Source organism: Oncorhynchus tshawytscha, linkage group LG03 (genome assembly GCF_018296145.1).
Source record: "Oncorhynchus tshawytscha isolate Ot180627B linkage group LG03, Otsh_v2.0, whole genome shotgun sequence".
NCBI classification, from domain to species: Eukaryota; Metazoa; Chordata; class Actinopteri; order Salmoniformes; family Salmonidae; genus Oncorhynchus; species Oncorhynchus tshawytscha.
In genome coordinates, this window is record NC_056431.1 from 39,895,856 (window position 1) to 39,914,585 (window position 18,730).

Genomic DNA, 18,730 nt, shown 5'->3' on the forward strand with positions numbered 1-18,730 from the left:
CCAGGTATCCTCGACAAGCAGACCGCCACCGAACCCCGGCTCCCCGCTTTTGTCTTGGGCAGAGGGTATGGCTGTCCACTCGGGATCTGCTCCTCTGGGTAGAGTCCCACAAACTTTCCCCGTTTTATCGGCCCTTTCCCCATCTCCATGATCTTTAGCCCCTCTGCTGTCCGTCTACTGTGCCCTGCACCCACCGTATACATCCCACATTTCATGTATCAATAATTAAACCTCGGTCTCCTCTTTCCTGCCCTGATCCTGAAGCTGCTTGCCGTTCTGTACCTTACGGACTCTGCCCTGGATTACTGACCTCTGCCTGCCCTTGACCTGTCATTTGCCTGCCCCCTGTTTATGTAATAAACTTTTGTTATTTTGAACTATCTGATAGGGGTAGTCCACATCAGTAACACTTGCCACTGCAAGGGTTTGGACACTCATTCAAGGGTTTTCCTTTATTTTTTTTATTTTTTTCTACATAGTAGAATAAAAGTGAAAAAATCTAAACTATGAAATAACACACATGGAATCATGTAGTAACCAAAAAAGTTTTAAACAAATAAACTAATAATAATCATATTTGAGAATTCTTCAAAGTAACCACCCTTTGCCTTGATGACAGCTTTGCACACTCTTGGCATTCTCTCAACCAGCTTCATGAGGAATGCTTTTCCAACCTGAAATGCATTTCAATTAACAGGTGTTCCTTGTTAAAAGTTAATTTGTGGAATTTATGTCCTTCTTAATGCGTTTGAGCCAATCAGTTGTATTGGGACAAGGTAGGGGTAGTATACAGAAGATAGCCCTATTTGGTAAAAGACCAGGTCCATAATATAGCAAGAACTGCTCAAATACGAGATACAACAGTCCATCATTACTTTAAGACACAAAGGTCAGTCAATTTGGAAAATGTTAAGTGCAGTCGCAACAATCATAAAGATCTATGATGAAACTGGCTCTCATGAGGACTGCCACAGGAAAGGAAGACCCAGAGTTACCTTTGCTGCAGAAGACAAGTTCATTAGAGTTAACTGCACCTCAGATTGCAGCCTAAATAAATGCTTAACAGAGTTCAAGTAACAGACACCTCTCAACATCGTCTGTTCAGAGGAGACTGCATGAATCAGGCCTTCATGATCGATTTGCTACAAAGAAACCACTACTAAATGACACGAATAAGAATAAAATACTTGCTTGGGCCAAGAAACACAAGCAATTAGACATTAGACCAGTGGAAATCTGTCCTTTGGGGTGACGAGTCCAAATTGTTCCAACTGCCGTGTCTTTGTGAGATGCACAGTAGGTGAACAGATGATCTCAGCATGTGTGGTTCCCACCGTGAAGCATAGAGGAGGAGGTGTGATTTAGTGGGGGTGGTTTGCTGGTGACACTATCAGTGATTTATTTAGAATTCACGGCACACTTAACCAGCATGGCTACCACAGCATCCCATCTGGTTTGCGTTTAGTGGGACTATTAATTGTTTTTAAACAGGACAATGACCCAAAACACACCTTCAGGCTGTGTAAGGGTTATTTGACCAAGAAGTAGAGTGATGGTGCTGCATCAGATGACCTGGCATCCACAATCCCCCCAACCTCAACCCAATTGAGATGGTTTAGGATGAGTTGGACCGCAGAGGGAAGGAAAAGCAGCCAACAATTGCTCAGCATATGTGAGAGCTCCTTCAAGACTGTTGGAAAAACATTTCTCCTGAAGCTGGTTGAGAGATTGCCAAGAGTGTGCAAAGCTGTCAAGACAATGCGGGGCTACTTTGAAATGTATTTTGATTTGTTTATCACGTTTTTGGTTACTACATGATTCCATATGTGTTTTCAGAGTTTTAATGTCTTCACTATTATTCTACAATGTAGAAAATAGTACAAATGAAGAAAAACCCTAATTAAATGAGTAGCTATGTCCAAACCTTTGACTGGTACTGTATATATATATATATATATATATATATATATATATATATATATATATATATTTACCAGTGGAGGCTGCTGTGGGGAGGACGTCTCATAATTATGGCTGGAATTGAGTAACTGGAATGGCATCAAACTCATGGACACCATGTGTTTCATGTATTTGCCAAACTTCCACGTATCCACTCATTACCAACAGCCAGTCCTCCCCAATAAAGGTGCCACCAACCTCCTGTGGTATATATATATATATTATTATTATTATATTATTTACGATGCATTGTTGCAATAGATCTGACATTATCCATGGTTTTGGTGGTTGTTAGAATGTTATTCATTCTATAATAACTGCTTATATCTGGAGGGAGGGGGGATAGGGGGGTAGTTAGTAACTATGTTCAGTACCAGTCAAAAGTATGGACACACCTACTCATATGTATATATATATATATATATATATATATATATATATATATATATATATACATGTATATATATACATACCTACTATATATATATATATATATATATATATATATATATATATATATATATATATATGAGTAGGTGTGTCCATACTTTTGACTGGTACTGAACATAGTTACTAACTACCCCCTATCCCCCTATATCTGGAGGGAGGGGGATAGGGGGTAGTTAGTAACTATGTTCAGTACCAGTCAAAAGTATGGACACACCTACTCATATGTATATATATATATATATATATATATATATATATATATATATATATATATATATATATATATATATATATATATATATATATATATATATATATATATATATATATATATATATATATATATATACATGTATATATATACATACCTACTATATATATATATATATATATATATATATATATATATATATATATATATATATATATATGAGTAGTGTCCATACTTTTGACTGGTACTGAACATAGTTACTAACTACCCCCCTATCCCCCCTCCCTCCAGATATAAGCAGTTATTATAGAATGAATAACATTCTAACAACCACCAAAACCATGGATAATGTCAGATCTATTGCAACAATGCATCGTAAATAATAGTTCGCCACAAGAACTTTGTTTTGTTTGTTTTGAATGCATCTGTATAGGCTGTGAGGCTCGAGTCATGTGACTGTGACGTATTCCTTCGGGCTACTGTATATTGACCAGTGACATAAACGCTGTTGGCAGTGCAGAAAAGACGAGAGAAGGTTGCTGGAGCTGTTCGGGAGATTTTATTGTTTTGCATTTGAACTAAAAAAGGATTTTTGGCTAAGATATTTGTTTCCAACTTCAGCTACAGTGATAGCTAAGTTTGGAAAGGAGAAAGGGGAGCTTTGGCGTGCGTTTACCGAAATTTTAATGCACAGTGTCTCCCATCGATAGCCTTGCTTTACGAAGATAAATACATATTGGGCAAACGTTAATTATTTCCGGAAAAGTATTACAATGGATAACGCTGGATCTAAGAAACGTTGCTGTGGTAGGTCAATTTGACGTTTTCAGTTATTTTACAAGGACTCATTTAAATGGCATATTTGATCAATAAATTATGGCTGCGGATCTATTGACCACACAGGTGGCCATATGATATCAATAACAACGAATCGTAAACATTATTTTCCTTTCAGAATCGGTCCAAGAGTTCTTCACATCACCAAAGTTCCTTATTTACCTGGGACATGGCCTCTCGACATGGGTAAGTGAAACGAAGCCAAGAGAAACCATTTAAAGTAAAATAAGGAGTAGGTAGGCCATCACCTTATTGCTCATGGTGGAGGGCCATTTGACAAAATGTTTTAGCCTTTTTATGTTTAAGAATAGGTACACAATTGAAGGCGCTATAGGCTATTTCTCATCCAGTGGAGCGCATCTTGCGCGCGCTTAGTCTGGTTTGACAAAAATTGTTGATTAAAAAATGGTTGATCGGTGGACCCATGGATGGGTCGATATAGTGTGTAATATTCTATGTATACAATAGTTATTCTGTTATGGTATTTGTAAATAAGGTGCATGCGTTTGTTTAGGTAATGTTTATTTTGTGTAACAGTCCTTGGCAGTAGACCGTTATTAATTTATAAAGGGTATGATCACTTTATGCTCAGTAGCAAGGTCGGCATGATGGGCGAGCTTAGGGGGCCCTACCGTACTTCCTTGTCCATCTAGATAAAACATTAAATATTCATAATTTATTTGAGAAGATGCGCGCCGACACAAAGACGCATCTGAGCGAGCGAAACAGGGCTCATCTGTCTCAGTATGTGTAACCCCAGCCTGGTCTGATAGACTAGACACAACATAGTACATGTAAATACATCCCATACGAAACGTAACATATTTTACTGAATGGAGTGTCTTGGATTTACGTACAAAATAATACGAAATGCTCTGAGAACAGCTTGGTATCTGATGCTGTCTGGACAAAAAGAGTATGGCATGTCATACTTATTTTTGTCCAGACAGCATCAGATACATTGGCTACACATAGGTTACACAGAGGGGAGCTGTTTCACTCGCTCGGATGCTTTCTTCGGTGACAGTTTCAGCCACTTGCGAATTGAACAGGGATGTAATGCTGCCTTTGCGCGGGGAGCAGGGCAGCCGTGGTCCCTCAATTTTTTATACATTTTTTATCAATTTGAGAATACACGGAGCTGGTAAAAATACTTCTGGAGAATTAATTCAGATACATTCTAAATATATTACATTTACACTGAACAAAAATATAAACGCAACAATTAAAATTATGTTACTGACTTATAGTTCATATAATCAAATCAGTCAATTGAAATAAATTCATTAGGCCCTATTCTATGGATTTCATATGACTCGGGAGCCAGGCCCAGCCATTCAGAGTGTGTTTTTCCCCCACAAAAGGGCTTTATTACAGACAGAAATACTCTTCAGTTTTATCGGGTGTCTAGGTGGTTGATCTCAAACGATCCCGCAGGTGAATAAGCCAGATGTGGAGGTCTTAAGCTGGCGTGGTTACATGTGGTTTGTGGTCGAGGCTGGTTGGACGTACTACTAAATTCTCTAAAATGATGTTGGAGGTGGCATATGGTACAGAAATTAACGTACATTTCTCTGGCAGTAGCTCTGGTGGACATTCCTGCAGTCAGCATGCCAATTGCACGCTCCCTCAACTTGGGACATCTGTGGCATTGTGTTGTGTAACAAAACTGCACATTTTAGTGTCCTTTTAAGGTGCACCAGTGTAATGATCATGCTGTTTAATCAGTTTCTTGATATGCCACACCTGTCAGGTGGATGGATTATCTTGGCAAATGAGAAATGTTCACTAACAGGGATGTAAACAAAGTTTTGCTCAACATTTGAGAGAAATAAAAAATATTTGTGGATGGAAAATTATGGGATCTTTTATTTCAGCTCATGAAACATGGGACCAACACTACATGTTCTGTTGAGTATAATTACCAAAATAATTACACGAAAACTTGACCACTTCGAGCTGTAACAAAAACAGCCACAGACAAAAAAAAACTACCAGGGGTTGCTAAACCGTCTGTCCTCAAAACAGTTTGGGCTCGTGTATGACGCACTTGAACTCGCCCTGCTGTCTGTGTGCTGAGTTTACAAAAACGTACCACCTCTAATGCATATGCAGACAAACTGATCCACCGACGAAATCTAGGATCCAAATTCACAGTGCCTGCCTTGATGTTCATAAAACTCCACGGACCCACTCTTGCGCAGTGGGACCCAAAAGGATATGGGACCACTTGGTTATGGTGCTGTCCTTTCAGCACCATGATTTGACGCACACTCAAATTGCTTAAAATAAGTAGTAGTCCAACTCATCACTTATTATTATTATTATTATTATTATTACAAATGGAAGACTTTTACTTCTCACATTGGTGTGTGCTTAGTAAAGCTAGATCAAAGCTGAGTCAATGTCTCGCATGATCACATGATGAATTAGTATTTTACATAACAGAACTAAATATAATAGCATATACTGTAACCTAGTAGGCCAATATGTTACAACCAAAAACACATCCCTCGTCATTTCTTATCCGAAGCTGAATAGTACATTTTTTTCCTCCTCATTCAGCCAAAACTCATCAGCGCGCCTCACTAGGCATTAAATATACAGTGCCTTGCGAAAGTATTCGGCCCCCTTGAACTTTGCGACCTTTTGCCACATTTCAGGCTTCAAACATAAATATATAAAACTGTATTTTTTTGTGAAGAATCAACAAGAAGTGGGACACAATCATGAAGTGGAACGACATTTATTGGATATTTCAAACTTTTTTAACAAATCAAAAACTGAAAAATTGGGCGTGCAAAATTATTCAGCCCCCTTAAGTTAATACTTTGTAGCGCCACCTTTTGCTGCGATTACAGCTGTAAGTCACTTGGGGTATGTCTCTATCAGTTTTGCACATCGAGAGACTGAACATTTTTCCCATTCCTCCTTGCAAAACAGCTCGAGCTCAGTGAGGTTGGATGGAGAGCATTTGTGAACAGCAGTTTTCAGTTCTTTCCACAGATTCTCGATTGGATTCAGGTCTGGACTTTGACTTGGCCATTCTAACACCTGGATATGTTTATTTTTGAACCATTCCATTGTAGATTTTGCTTTATGTTTTGGATCATTGTCTTGTTGGAAGACAAATCTCCGTCCCAGTCTCAGGTCTTTTGCAGACTCCATCAGGTTTTCTTCCAGAATGGTCCTGTATTTGGCTCCATCCATCTTCCCATCAATTTTAACCATCTTCCCTGTCCCTGCTGAAGAAAAGCAGGCCCAAACCATGATGCTGCCACCACCATGTTTGACAGTGGGGATGGTGTGTTCAGGGTGATGAGCTGTGTTGCTTTTACGCCAAACATAACGTTTTGCATTGTTGCCAAAAAGTTCAATTTTGGTTTCATCTGACCAGAACACCTTCTTCCACATGTTTGGTATGTCTCCCAGGTGGCTTGTGGCAAACTTTAAACAACACTTTTTATGGATATCTTTAAGAAATGGCTTTCTTCTTGCCACTCTTCCATAAAGGCCAGATTTGTGCAATATACGACTGATTGTTGTCCTATAGACAGAGTCTCCCACCTCAGCTGTAGATCTCTGCAGTTAATCCAGAGTGATCATGGGCCTCTTGGCTGCATCTCTGATCAGTCTTCTCCTTGTATGAGCTGAAAGTTTAGAGGGACGGCCAGGTCTTGGTAGATTTGCAGTGGTCTGATACTCCTTCCATTTCAATATTATCGCTTGCACAGTGCTCCTTGGGATGTTTAAAGCTTGGGAAATCTTTTTGTATCCAAATAGGGCTTTAAACTTCTTCACAACAGTATCTCGGACCTGCCTGGTGTGTTCCTTGTTCTTCATGATGCTCTCTGCGCTTTTAATGGACCTCTGAGACTATCACAGTGCAGGTGCATTTATACGGAGACTTGATTACACACAGGTGGATTGTATTTATCATCATTAGTCATTTAGGTCAACATTGGATCATTCAGAGATCCTCACTGAACTTCTGGAGAGAGTTTGCTGCACTGAAAGTAAAGGGGCTGAATAATTTTGCACGCCCAATTTTTCAGTTTTTGATTTGTTAAAAAAGTTTGAAATATCCAATAAATGTCGTTCCACTTCATGATTGTGTCCCACTTGTTGTTGATTCTTCACAAAAACATACAGTTTTATATCTTTATGTTTGAAGCCTGAAATGTGGCAAAAGGTCGCAAAGTTCAAGGGGGCCGAATACTTTCGCAAGGCACTGTATGCTTTGATAGAAACAAAATAATCCTACATTTGACATTTTAGTCATTTAGCAGACCCTCTTATCCAGAACGACTTAGAGTTAGTGCATTTATCTTAAGATAGCTAGGTGGGACTACCATATATCTCAGTCAAAGGAAGTAAATTTTTTCTCAATAAAGTAGCTATCAACAAATTCAGTGCTAGTAGGGGGGAAAAGAGTCAAGTGCACGTGATAGTTCACGAAAGGGGGTGGGAGGTGCGAGGTGGGGGTGCTGTGGGATTATTTAATGTACTCTTTGAAGAGGTAGGGTTTCAGATGGGTTCAGAAGATGGGCAGGGACTCTACTGTCCTAGCTTTAGGGGGAAGCTAGTTCCACCATTGGGGTGCCAGGACAGAGAAGAGCTTTGACTGGGCTGGGCAGGAGCTTCCCTCCTGTAGGGATGGGAGGGCCAAGAGACCTGAAGTGGCAGAGCTGAGTACTCAGGTTGGGGTGTAGGGTTTGAGCATAGCAGTTGCTCTTGCTGCTCGGTAGACAAGTACCATGGTCTTGTAGTGGATGTGAGCTTCGACTGGAAGCCATTGGAGTGTGCAGAGGAGCGGGGTGACATGGGAGAACTTGGGAAGGTTGAACACCAGGCGGGCTGCAGCGTTCTGATAAATTGCAGGTGTTTGATGGCACAAGCAGAGGGAGCCCAGCCACAGGCGAGGTGCACTAGTCCAGACGGGAGATGACAAGTGTCTAGATTAGGATCTGTGCCTCTTTCTGTGTGAGGTAGGGTCGTACTCTACTGATGTTGTAGAGCATGGACCTGCATGAGTGAGTCACTACTTTGATGTTTGCAGAGAATGACAGGGTGTTGTCCAGGGTCACGCCAAGGTTCTTTGCGCTCTGGGAGGGGACACTGTCGAGTTGATGGATTGTTCTTGGAGCGGGCAGGCCTTTCCCTTGTCGAGGTTGAGCTTGAGGTGGTGGGCCGACATCCAAGCTGAGATATCTGCCAGGCACGCAGAGATGCGTGTCGCTACCTGGGTGTCGGAAGGGGGCGAAGGAGAAAAGTAATTGAATGCCATCCGCATAGCAATAATAGCAGAGACAATGTGAGGATATGATGGAGCCGAGTGACTTGGTGTATAGGGGAAGAGGAGAGGGCCTAGAACCGAGCCCAGGGGGACACCAGTAGTGAGACCACGTGATGCAGACTAGGGTTGGGCGGTATCTAGATTTTCATATCGTCATACATTCCTTCTCTCATACCGGGATATAGGGTAATCCCGGGTTAGTAGACAATGGGGCGCCAAAAAAAGCCCATTGGGCGTCTATTGCCAAAATGCTTACAAAATTAGCACACGTAAGGCACATTTCCATGGAGGCTGCTCGCGAAATATGCTAACAAGCGCAAACAAAAATTAACAAATTGCAGAGACAGGCAATCCAGCTCATAAAGTTATACATTTATACAGCCAAATGTCATTTTTGGTGAGTTTGGACATTTCCAAGCAAATGCGAATGATAGACATTGTGTAAATGAACAAAGTATTGACACAGGCTTGTCTGAAGGAAGAACAGTACTGGCTCGGGAGCAGCATGTGTAGGCTACATGCTGTGTCTGTGTGGAGATGGAGTCACTAGGGCAATGGCCTGCCTGCTCTGCTTGGAGAACAGGGAGGAGGAGAAGACAGGTCGAGAACGGAGAAAAAAAACAAGGAAATCAAGATAGTGGCAGCTGTACAAATAACTAATCCAAAGGGCTTTGACTTTTTAAACACGGCAGAAAGATAACACAACATGATGCCCTGTCAACTTATTAATTCAGATACTTACTTAGATTAACTAGGAAGTTAAATTTACGAATCGGGTTAACGAAGAATTCTATGTTTTTCAAGGAGGAAAAAAGATAAAACACAAGAAATATCTTGCTGAGTTTTGTAAATGCAGATGTAAAATGCTTCCTATTGTAATTTTGGCATCCGACTCATTTTGTGCTTCAGTTGCACTTCTCCACTTGGATGAGAATTAACGAACAAGCATTTCTCCAATAACTTTTCTCCAATAAAATGCTAGATTAACCTTCCGCAAAACATTAGGAAATGTAGCTGGCTACATTCTTTCTATGATGAACATTAAGAAATATGATGGCCATGAATTTTTTTTTGCAAAAAAAAACCTTGCTTATTCTTTGTAAACTAATTTAGCTGTGGCTGCCATCCATATAGCGTTGCACTTCAGAAAATGAAGCTATTTTCTGCCGAATGCATTGCACCAAGGTATATTCTGTGAAGGAAATCTATAGTTGCACGTCATCTCTATTGAAGGATAAATAACACTGTTGACTTTCCTTATAAAATGCAACCCCTGTCAATAAACCACTGGACTCACCTGCTGCCTTCTTTCACCCGCTGTACAAACACGTGACTGGCTCAAGTGTTCTGGGGAACTACAGTAAGCTTCATAATGTAAAATAATGTGACAGGTGAAATGAAGAATGCGATCTGCAGGTATTGAAAAACCATCCCGTGGCTATTTACAAATACTCCAGTATACAGCATACTGCCCAAGCCTAGTACAGAAACAGATCCTCTACACGTCACCTGGTAGGACTGGCCTGCCAAGTAGGATGCAATCCAAGAGTGTGCAGAGCCTGGGACGCCCAGCCCTGAGAGAGTGGAGACGAGGAACTAATGGTTCACAGTGTCGAAGGCAGCGGCTAGATCTAGGAGGATGAGAACAGAGGAGTGAGAGTCAGCTTTGGCAGTGCGGAGAGAGCCTCTGTGACACAGAGAAGAGCAGTCTCGGCTGAGTGACCCGTCTCGAAGCCTAACTGGTTAGGGTCAAGAAGATTGTTCTGAGAGAGAGAGAGATAGCGAGAGAGTTGATCAGAGACAGCACACTCGAGTGTTTTGGAAAGAAGGGATACCAGCCTGTCGTTTTTTAAGCGGTCAAGGCGTGCGATAGTTCTGTGCCAGTAGGACCAGTGGAAACAATAAGCTGAGTGAATGAGGCCTGGATGTCGTCAACCTACTTTTCAAAGTGGTTGATAAAGGTGTCCGCACAGAGGAAGGAAGGAGGGGGAGGGGTGGAGGATTAAGGAGGGAGGAGAAGTTGGAAAAGAGTTTCCTAGGGTTAGCGGTAGAAGCTTGACATTTAGAGTGACAGAAAGTGGCTTTAGCAGATACAGAGGAAGGCCTACAAGAGAGGCTAACATTTTTTTAACACCATCTGCTTTCATTCGCTCACAAAACAGTCATTCAAGAAGATCTAAATGCATATTCCCATGAAACTGAAGTGATTGGCATGCAGTTTGGACATTTCACCGGTAAAACGTGAAGAATTACCCTTCTCAATTGACAGTGATGACTGATGACGGCCTATTTTAAAGTTAGGTAGGCTATGCCTAACTTGGTGTTTGAGGGTATTAAAAATATAAACATTTTCTTGAGATAATATGTGTGGGCATAGGCAGACGTTGCAATTGGAGGATGCATTTTATGCATAGGCCTATTCTACAATGATATTCAATAGGCTACACCTGCCGATACAAACTCTGATTGTGAAATTATGAAGTCATTTTAAAAAAGTGTTCTTGCCACATTTAAAATGTAATATCGTTTTACAATTAAATTACATGTATTTACTATAAAAATACAAATAAATGTTTTAAATGCACCCCCTACTGAAATCAAATGTCCATCCAACTGATTCATTCTGGGGTCGGCCCTGCTTAGTAGTAGACAAGGATCATGTTTCTGCAAGCATTATTCATCGGCTATAGCTTAGTGTGCAGTGCATTTTAACAGCTGGCTGAAACAACAAAAGTTAACATGCATGTCTTTGTAGGGCGATCGTATGTGGAACTTCGCTGTAGCCGTATTTCTGGTGGGGCTGTATGGCAACAGCCTCCTGCTCACGGCTGTGTACGGACTGGTGGTGGCAGGGTCAGTGCTGCTCCTTGGAGCCATTATCGGTGACTGGGTTGACAAAAACCCAAGACTCAAAGGTATGCAGCCATAATTAGACCAAGTCTAAAGTTAGTGTTTCTGAACAGAACTGAATACATTGAACAGGAATGAACAATATACATTGTCAAAACATTACTTGATCATTCATTTTAAATGTTTGGGATTAGAATTTTTGGGGAATGTGTTAATTTAGATGGCAATTGGCATAATTCTCTATTCGAGACCATTCGAAGAACCCATTGTGTCTTGAGGGAAATCTCCAATTGAGTGATTTACTCAAGACATAAATAAACTGTTTGTGACCACCTACCCTATGTCTCTAATGCTTATCCTCTCATTTATAGTGGCCCAGACTTCGCTGGTTGTCCAGAATTTTTCTGTCATACTATGTGGGATCCTCTTGATGGTGGTTTTCCAGTTCAAAGAACAGATTGCAGAGTTATACAATGGATGGATTCTGGTAAGATTGCATTTCCTAGACTTTTCATACGGTCATGATCCTTAAGTGGTCATTTGCAGCGAAAGCATTTACCCGTTTGACAAGTACAACGTTCTATCCTAAGTCTACTATGATGTGAAATCCAGTGTGTCATTTCAACAACCTTTACATATCATTTGAGCTTCTGGACAGTAGCCTAGCCTACACATTGAACAAGGTAACAGTAAACATGTCGTCCCCCATGAATAATGCAGCGCCCCCTCCTTGGGCCAATTAGTCATATTATTCAAATTTACGTTACGTGTATTAATGCGAAAGAGGGGAAAAAACATGGTCAACATCAGACTGGCTGTATTTCTTGATTGATTGATTGATTGATTGATTGATTGATTGATTGCTGACATGCAAAGCATTTTGGGACTCTATCAACAATGGACTAATGAAATAAATACCAAAATAGTTTTATTTTAATTGTCAACTGTATCTGTATGGAATTACAGTGCCTATTTATATATAGTCTACACACCCTTTAAAAATGTTCACCTTTTTGTGAATGGGCAGAGCTTAAAGAGCCTTATGTGAGACTTGTTTCTCATGAGGAGATGCATATATGTACAAATTGTTTTCTATAGAAACTGACAGTCCTTTTATAAATTAAAAAAAAAAGTACATTCTGCCAACAGAGTAAATAGACCAGTAGCTTATATAAAATATTTGACAGTTTAGGTAGGCTACAGTGTTGGTGAGCATTAGGAGCGCGACATCATTGTACGGTTTAATCTCAGAGCCTACACCAAGGCAGAGCAAAGAAACCCACTAATCTATTGATAAATAAAAAATGTAACAACAATTTGTCTTTTGCATAGAAGTGTGGGCTGTAGCATTCATTCTCACACCGTTGTACGACCTGTCAGATTTATAACGGGAAACATCCGTATTTATGTCATGCGCCAAATTTGTAAATCTCAATTATTAAAAAAATATGTACGCAGACTTTTCAGAAGTTGTTCAAAGTTTGGTGGCGGACAGAAATACTCCATTTGCGGGAAATGTAATGGGCTCAGCTTATAGGTCCTTATGGGAAATGTGTTGCTCATTAGGAGATGCATATATGCACAGAATGTCATGACTGTTGCTCAAACGGGACAGGAGATATGCTTGTTCAAATTTAGGAATATCCGTTGATTACTATAGAGACAGATCCATAGTCCCCCCCCCACACCCACACAGGCAGGCTAGTGTCCTGCACGAGTTGCTAAATCAAATCAAGGAAAAATCTTTTGACTATTAAGATTATGCAAGGATTTGCCGGGAAACATGTTTGGCTTCTTGTAGAGGCTCTTTCTTTTGGTAAATATGTAGACCCAAATGAGCGGATTTCATTTACATTCTACAGCGAGACTTTGTCCCACAGAAGAAAAACTGTGCCTTGTTTTTATGGTCGATAGAAGAAGACTGTTGCAATAGCGAATGTTACAATCTGCTGGCTGCTACACTATCAGGATCATGAACAAAGTGTCTATCACGTGGTGTAGTCAGTGTATTGTGAGACAAATCGTGCATTTGTGAAGGGGCCTTTGGATTTTAAGGGGGAGTGGGGGCTGTGAGTTTTCTGGAGGTGCTGGTGAAACAGGAGATTGAGTGTCTTGCACGACTGTGTAGTCAGCAGGTTATTCTAGGGCCGTCATGTGAGGGAGAGAAATGCTGCCTGGCCAGTTGAGCCAGTCCATCTCTATTCCCCTGGTCAGAACAGCTGCAATTATAATGTAAACAACAAAAAACAAAGCAAACAGCAGGCCTGTTTATTTCAGTCTCACGCTGGATTATGGTTGTAAGCGGTTTCTAGATTAAATGATATGTCGAGGCCAACATTTTCATTGTATAAAGTAAACTTGTACACGTTAAAAATGTTTTTATGTTTTGTTTTTACCAAAGCAAACAAAAATGTATAGTTTTCTTGGTTTTCAGACATGCTGCTATATCCTGGTCATCTCCATAGCCAACATTGCTAATTTGGCCAGTACTGCCATGGCAATTACCATCCAGAGAGACTGGGTGGTGGTTGTGGCTGGACAGGACAGCAGCAAGCTGGCAGGTGAGTCTCCATGGGAAACTGGCCCAAATCAATAGAGCTCATGTGAACGGACCTTTATCGTCTTGCAGTGGCGTGACCTTTGAACCCAATCACAGCTAAATCACTCATTTTTCTTTTAGAACTGTCCATTTCACCTTGGTTCACTAAAGCTATGAATCAGATTTTTTTTGCAGTAAAAATGCAACACTTCCGCACAGATAATCTCAAAGGAATGTGGCCATACACGCCATAAAGACTAACAGCTCATGAATGACCAGAGCTGTGTGCTACATGTTGCTTGTCTGCACCAATGAAGTCAATTAACCTGAAGTGTATAACCTTCAGGAAACCTATAAAAATCCCTGACATGAATTAGTGGAAAAACCATCAAATAAGACTTTGGCTGTGTCCTATCATGTCACAGTCACTTAAAGCAGCTTCTCTACTTAAATCTGTCAATCAAGTCCTTTCAGATAAGGTTGTAAGGAAAGCAGATACAAATTAGAAGCCATGTTTGACTCCTTGAACTTCTCCTGTCAGTAAATATTGTAATTCAGGGGAACGTGTAATTTAAGACAGGGTTAGGGTTGGGCGGTATCCAGATACTGTTCCTGCACCATAACTTTGGGATGCCCCAAACCCCCAAAAATGTTATGATTACTTTTCACAGTATTGAAAATCATACCGTCTATATTTAAAAATACCCTGGTATACGGTATACCACCCAAGCTTAGACAGGGTAAAGTAAAATATGAATTTATGTTTCCTGTGGACAATAATGTAATTATGCTCTTCTTTAATAGACATGAACGCCACAGTGCGGATCATCGACCAGCTGACCAACATCCTAGCGCCCATGTTGGTGGGTCAGATCATGTCTTTTGGCTCAAACTTCATTGGTTGCGGCTTTATTGCGGGCTGGAACCTGTGCTCTATGTGCCTTGAGTACGGTCTGCTATGGAAGGTCTACCAGAAAACCCCGGCACTGGCCTTGAAGGCTGGCAAAAAAGAGGATGACCAGGAACTGAAACAACTTAACTTCCCGAAAGGTATGTTCTGGCCCTCAATGAACATCACTAACAGACATGTCTTAATGTCAATGAACATAAGTGTTGTAAGATCATTTTTGTCAAATATACATCTGTTGTTGAGGTGGTTAGTTGGGCTGGCCCTCCCTTAGAGAAATACAAAATTATGAGATCTATCTGTGTACGGTCTTGTGGCCCCAAAACAGTCACTCATGTATGTCTGTTCTTCCTCCTGTGGTCTGTAGAGCTAGAAAACGGCAAGGGCACAGTAGAGGGCTCCCAGCTCATGAACGAGATGGCTGTCGTCGAGGCCGACTCTCCCAAGAAGACGAGCTGCTGCTACCAGATAACAGAGCCCCTGCGCACCATCCGCGACGGCTGGGTGGCCTACTACAACCAGTCCATCTTCTTCGCAGGCATGTCGCTGTCCTTCCTCTACATGACGGTGCTGGGATTTGACTGCATCACCACGGGCTACGCCTACACCCAGGGCCTCAACGGCTCTGTGCTTAGCCTGCTGATGGGTGCCTCAGCCGTGTCAGGCATCTGTGGCACGGTGGCCTTCACCTGGGTTCGGAAGAAGTGTGGCCTAATCCGCACAGGCTTCATCTCGGGTGTGGTGCAACTCTCCTGCCTAGTTCTGTGCGTGGCGTCCGTCTTCGCACCGGGCAGCCCCTTCGACCTCAGCATTTCGCCCTTCCAGGACATCTACAGCCACCTGACAGGAGACAGCGGCAACTTACCAGAGGCCGACCATCCGGCTAGCATGCTGAACATCGATGGTCTGCTGGTCAACGGTTCGACTGCACTGCCCGCTGAAGAACTGCCGCCTCTGCAGTCCTACCTGTCAGTCAGCCTGCTGTTTGCAGGGGTTATTGCTGCTAGAATTGGTGAGTAACTCAAAAGTCCACACTGGGAAAAGTGCTTGATGAGTGCTGCTATGTCATGTGTTAACAGTTGGCGTATGAACTTTGTTGTATAAAAGGCAGGCACCACTTGGAGGGAAGTTGGCTCCAGATCCGGTGTTAATGTCTCCACAGAGCAATATTGTCAACCTTTGATTCCAATATCAGCTGATAATTACAGTCATAGCGGTGATTTCCTGTTCCTATATAATTTTTATGTGGTCGTAAAAATGCCATTCTAAATGACTGCTGTGCTGCTGTTTTCCCCTCTGCAGGTCTATGGTCCTTTGACTTAACCGTGACCCAGCTCATCCAAGAGAATGTGATCGAGTCGGAGAGGGGGGTGATTAATGGTGTCCAGAACTCAATGAACTACCTCCTGGACCTGTTGCACTTTATCATGGTGATTCTGGCGCCCAACCCTGAGGCCTTTGGCCTTCTCGTCATCCTCTCCGTCTCCTTCGTGGCCATGGGCCACATCATGTACTTCAGGTTTGCCTTCAAGAGCCTCGGGCGGCGCCTCTTCCTCTGCTGCTCGCCAGAGCAGAAGGCCCAGGCCCTCCCGGACTCTCCCTCCTCGCTTCCCACCACCGTGTAGCCCATTAAAGAGACGCTGTCCCTGCTAATAGCTCTACCTGCAGCCTGCAGTGCACACTATTGTCCACTCCTCCTCCTGCCCGCTAGCTATCAACCTAAACATGCTTGCATCTAGCCCCCACAGCGCCTAACCCTAGCATGTGCTGTCCTTTGCCATTGTGATATAGCATTAGCCGTTTTGTGGAAGGGGGAAGAGTAGTGCAGCCTCAGACACAGAGAAGCAACCCCTCACAGACAAAAAGCTCAGCTTGAATGAGGCCTTATAGAGAGGTGTCAAAAAATAAACATCACTTCTCCCTACTTCCAATATTTCAATCTAGCTGTCTTGTTATTCAAGGGGCTGCAGCTAGAGCTACAGAAAATGAGGGAGGAAAAATGCAGGTATTGCTTGCAGTTACTACGGTTACAGCCGCATACTACTTAAGTATGTTCTGTGGTTCTAGTGGTGTTTGCATCTCATTACAGCTCTGCATCAGCCTCGCGGGATTTTCATTTCCACTTTTGTTTCTCAGTAGTTCATTGTTACTATAGCCATTCACGTTAGCATTTCAAACGTCTCAGTTACTTAAGCTTTAGTAATTGACAATGATTTAAATTACCGGTTTTACCAGTGAGAAACAGGTTCTTACTTATTTTGCTTAACGAGCCTGGGATAAAGTCTCTTTAATACATGGTTATAAGGGTTATGCAAATTATTTATTCAAGGAGTGCAGATACTGATAGATAGATAGATAAATAGACTGAACAAAAATATAAACGCAACATGTAAAGTGTTGGTCCCATGTTTCATGACCTGAAAGAAATATCCCAGACATTTTCCATATGCACAAAAATGCACAAATTTGTTTTCATCCCTGTTAGTGAGCCTTTCTCTTTTGCCAAGATAATCCATCCACCTGACAGTTGTGGCATATCAAGAAGCTGATTTAACGGTATGATCAATACACAGGTGCACCTTGTGCTTGGGACAATAAAAGTCCACTCTAAAATGTGCAGTTTTGTCACAACACAATGCCACAGATGTCTCAAGTTTGGAGGGAGTGTGCAATTGCATGTTGACTGCAGGAATGTCCACCAGAGCTGTGTTAATGTTAATTTCTCTACCTTAAGCCACCTCCAACGTTGTTTTAGAGATTATGGCAGTACGCCACAACCACAGACCACGTGTAACCACGCCAGCCCAGGACCCCCACATCCGACTTCTTCACTTGCGGGATCGTCCGAGGGGGGAGGTGGGGTGCGGATGAGTATGTCTCTGTAATAAAGCCCTTTTGTGGAAAAACAAATTCTGATTGGCTGGCTCCCCAGTAGGTTGGCCTGGCTACCAAGTGGGTGGGCCTATGCGGGCCTATGCCCTCCCAGGCCCACTCATGGCTGTGCCCATGCTCGGTTATGTGAAATAAATAGATTAGGGCCTAATAATTTTTTTTATTGACTGATTTCCTTATATGAACTGTAACTCAGCAAAGTCTTTGAAATTGTTGCATGTTGCATTTATATTTTTGTTCTGTATACACACACACACAGAGTACCAGTCAAAAGTTTCGACACAGCTACTCATTTAAGGGTTTTTATTCGTTTTTACTATTTTCTACATTGTAGAATATAAGTGAAGACATCAAAGCTATGAAATAACACATATGGAATCATGTAGTAACCAAAAAGGGTTTACAAAAATCAAAATATATTTCATATTTGAGACTCTTCAAGTAGCCACCCTTTGCCTTGATGACAGCTTCGCACACTCTTGGCATTCTCTCAACCAGCTTCACCTGGAATGCTTTTCCAACAGTCTTGAAGGAGTTCCCACATATCATGAGCACTTCCTTCACTCATCCCAAACCATCTCAATTGGGTTGAGGTCAGGTGATTGTGGGGGCCAAGTCATCTGATGCAGCACTCCATCACTCTCCTTCTTGGTCAAATAGCCCTTACACAGTCTGGAGGTGTGCTCTGGGTCAATGATAGTCCCACTAATTGCAAACCAGATGGCATGGCATATTGCTACAGAGTGCTGTGGTAGCCATGCAGGTTAAGTGTGCCTTGAATTCTAAATA

At 41.8% G+C, this 18,730-nt stretch overlaps 1 protein-coding gene across 1 annotated transcript; it reads left to right on the forward strand.

Moving 5' to 3' along the window:
- Positions 1 to 3,135: 3,135 nt before the first annotated feature.
- Positions 3,136 to 16,982, forward strand: LOC112235353 (solute carrier family 40 member 1). The gene is made up of 8 exons (XM_024403790.1): positions 3,136 to 3,427; positions 3,576 to 3,643; positions 11,509 to 11,668; positions 11,975 to 12,090; positions 14,038 to 14,164; positions 14,947 to 15,192; positions 15,417 to 16,061; positions 16,352 to 16,982. Exons 1-8 carry the CDS (start codon positions 3,394 to 3,396, stop codon positions 16,672 to 16,674), a joined length of 1,719 nt encoding a protein of 572 aa, XP_024259558.1. The 5' UTR covers positions 3,136 to 3,393; the 3' UTR covers positions 16,675 to 16,982.
- Positions 16,983 to 18,730: the final 1,748 nt, after the last annotated feature.

Excerpts from the sequence above, each read along its gene's own strand:
- LOC112235353 (XM_024403790.1), top strand. The coding sequence starts at position 3,394 with ATGGATAACGCTGGATCTAAGAAACGTTGCTGTG. Across the intron at positions 3,644-11,508 it reads GACATGGCCTCTCGACATGG|GGCGATCGTATGTGGAACTT; the intron begins GTAAGTGAAACG and ends ATGTCTTTGTAG. Across the intron at positions 16,062-16,351 it reads GGTTATTGCTGCTAGAATTG|GTCTATGGTCCTTTGACTTA; the intron begins GTGAGTAACTCA and ends TCCCCTCTGCAG.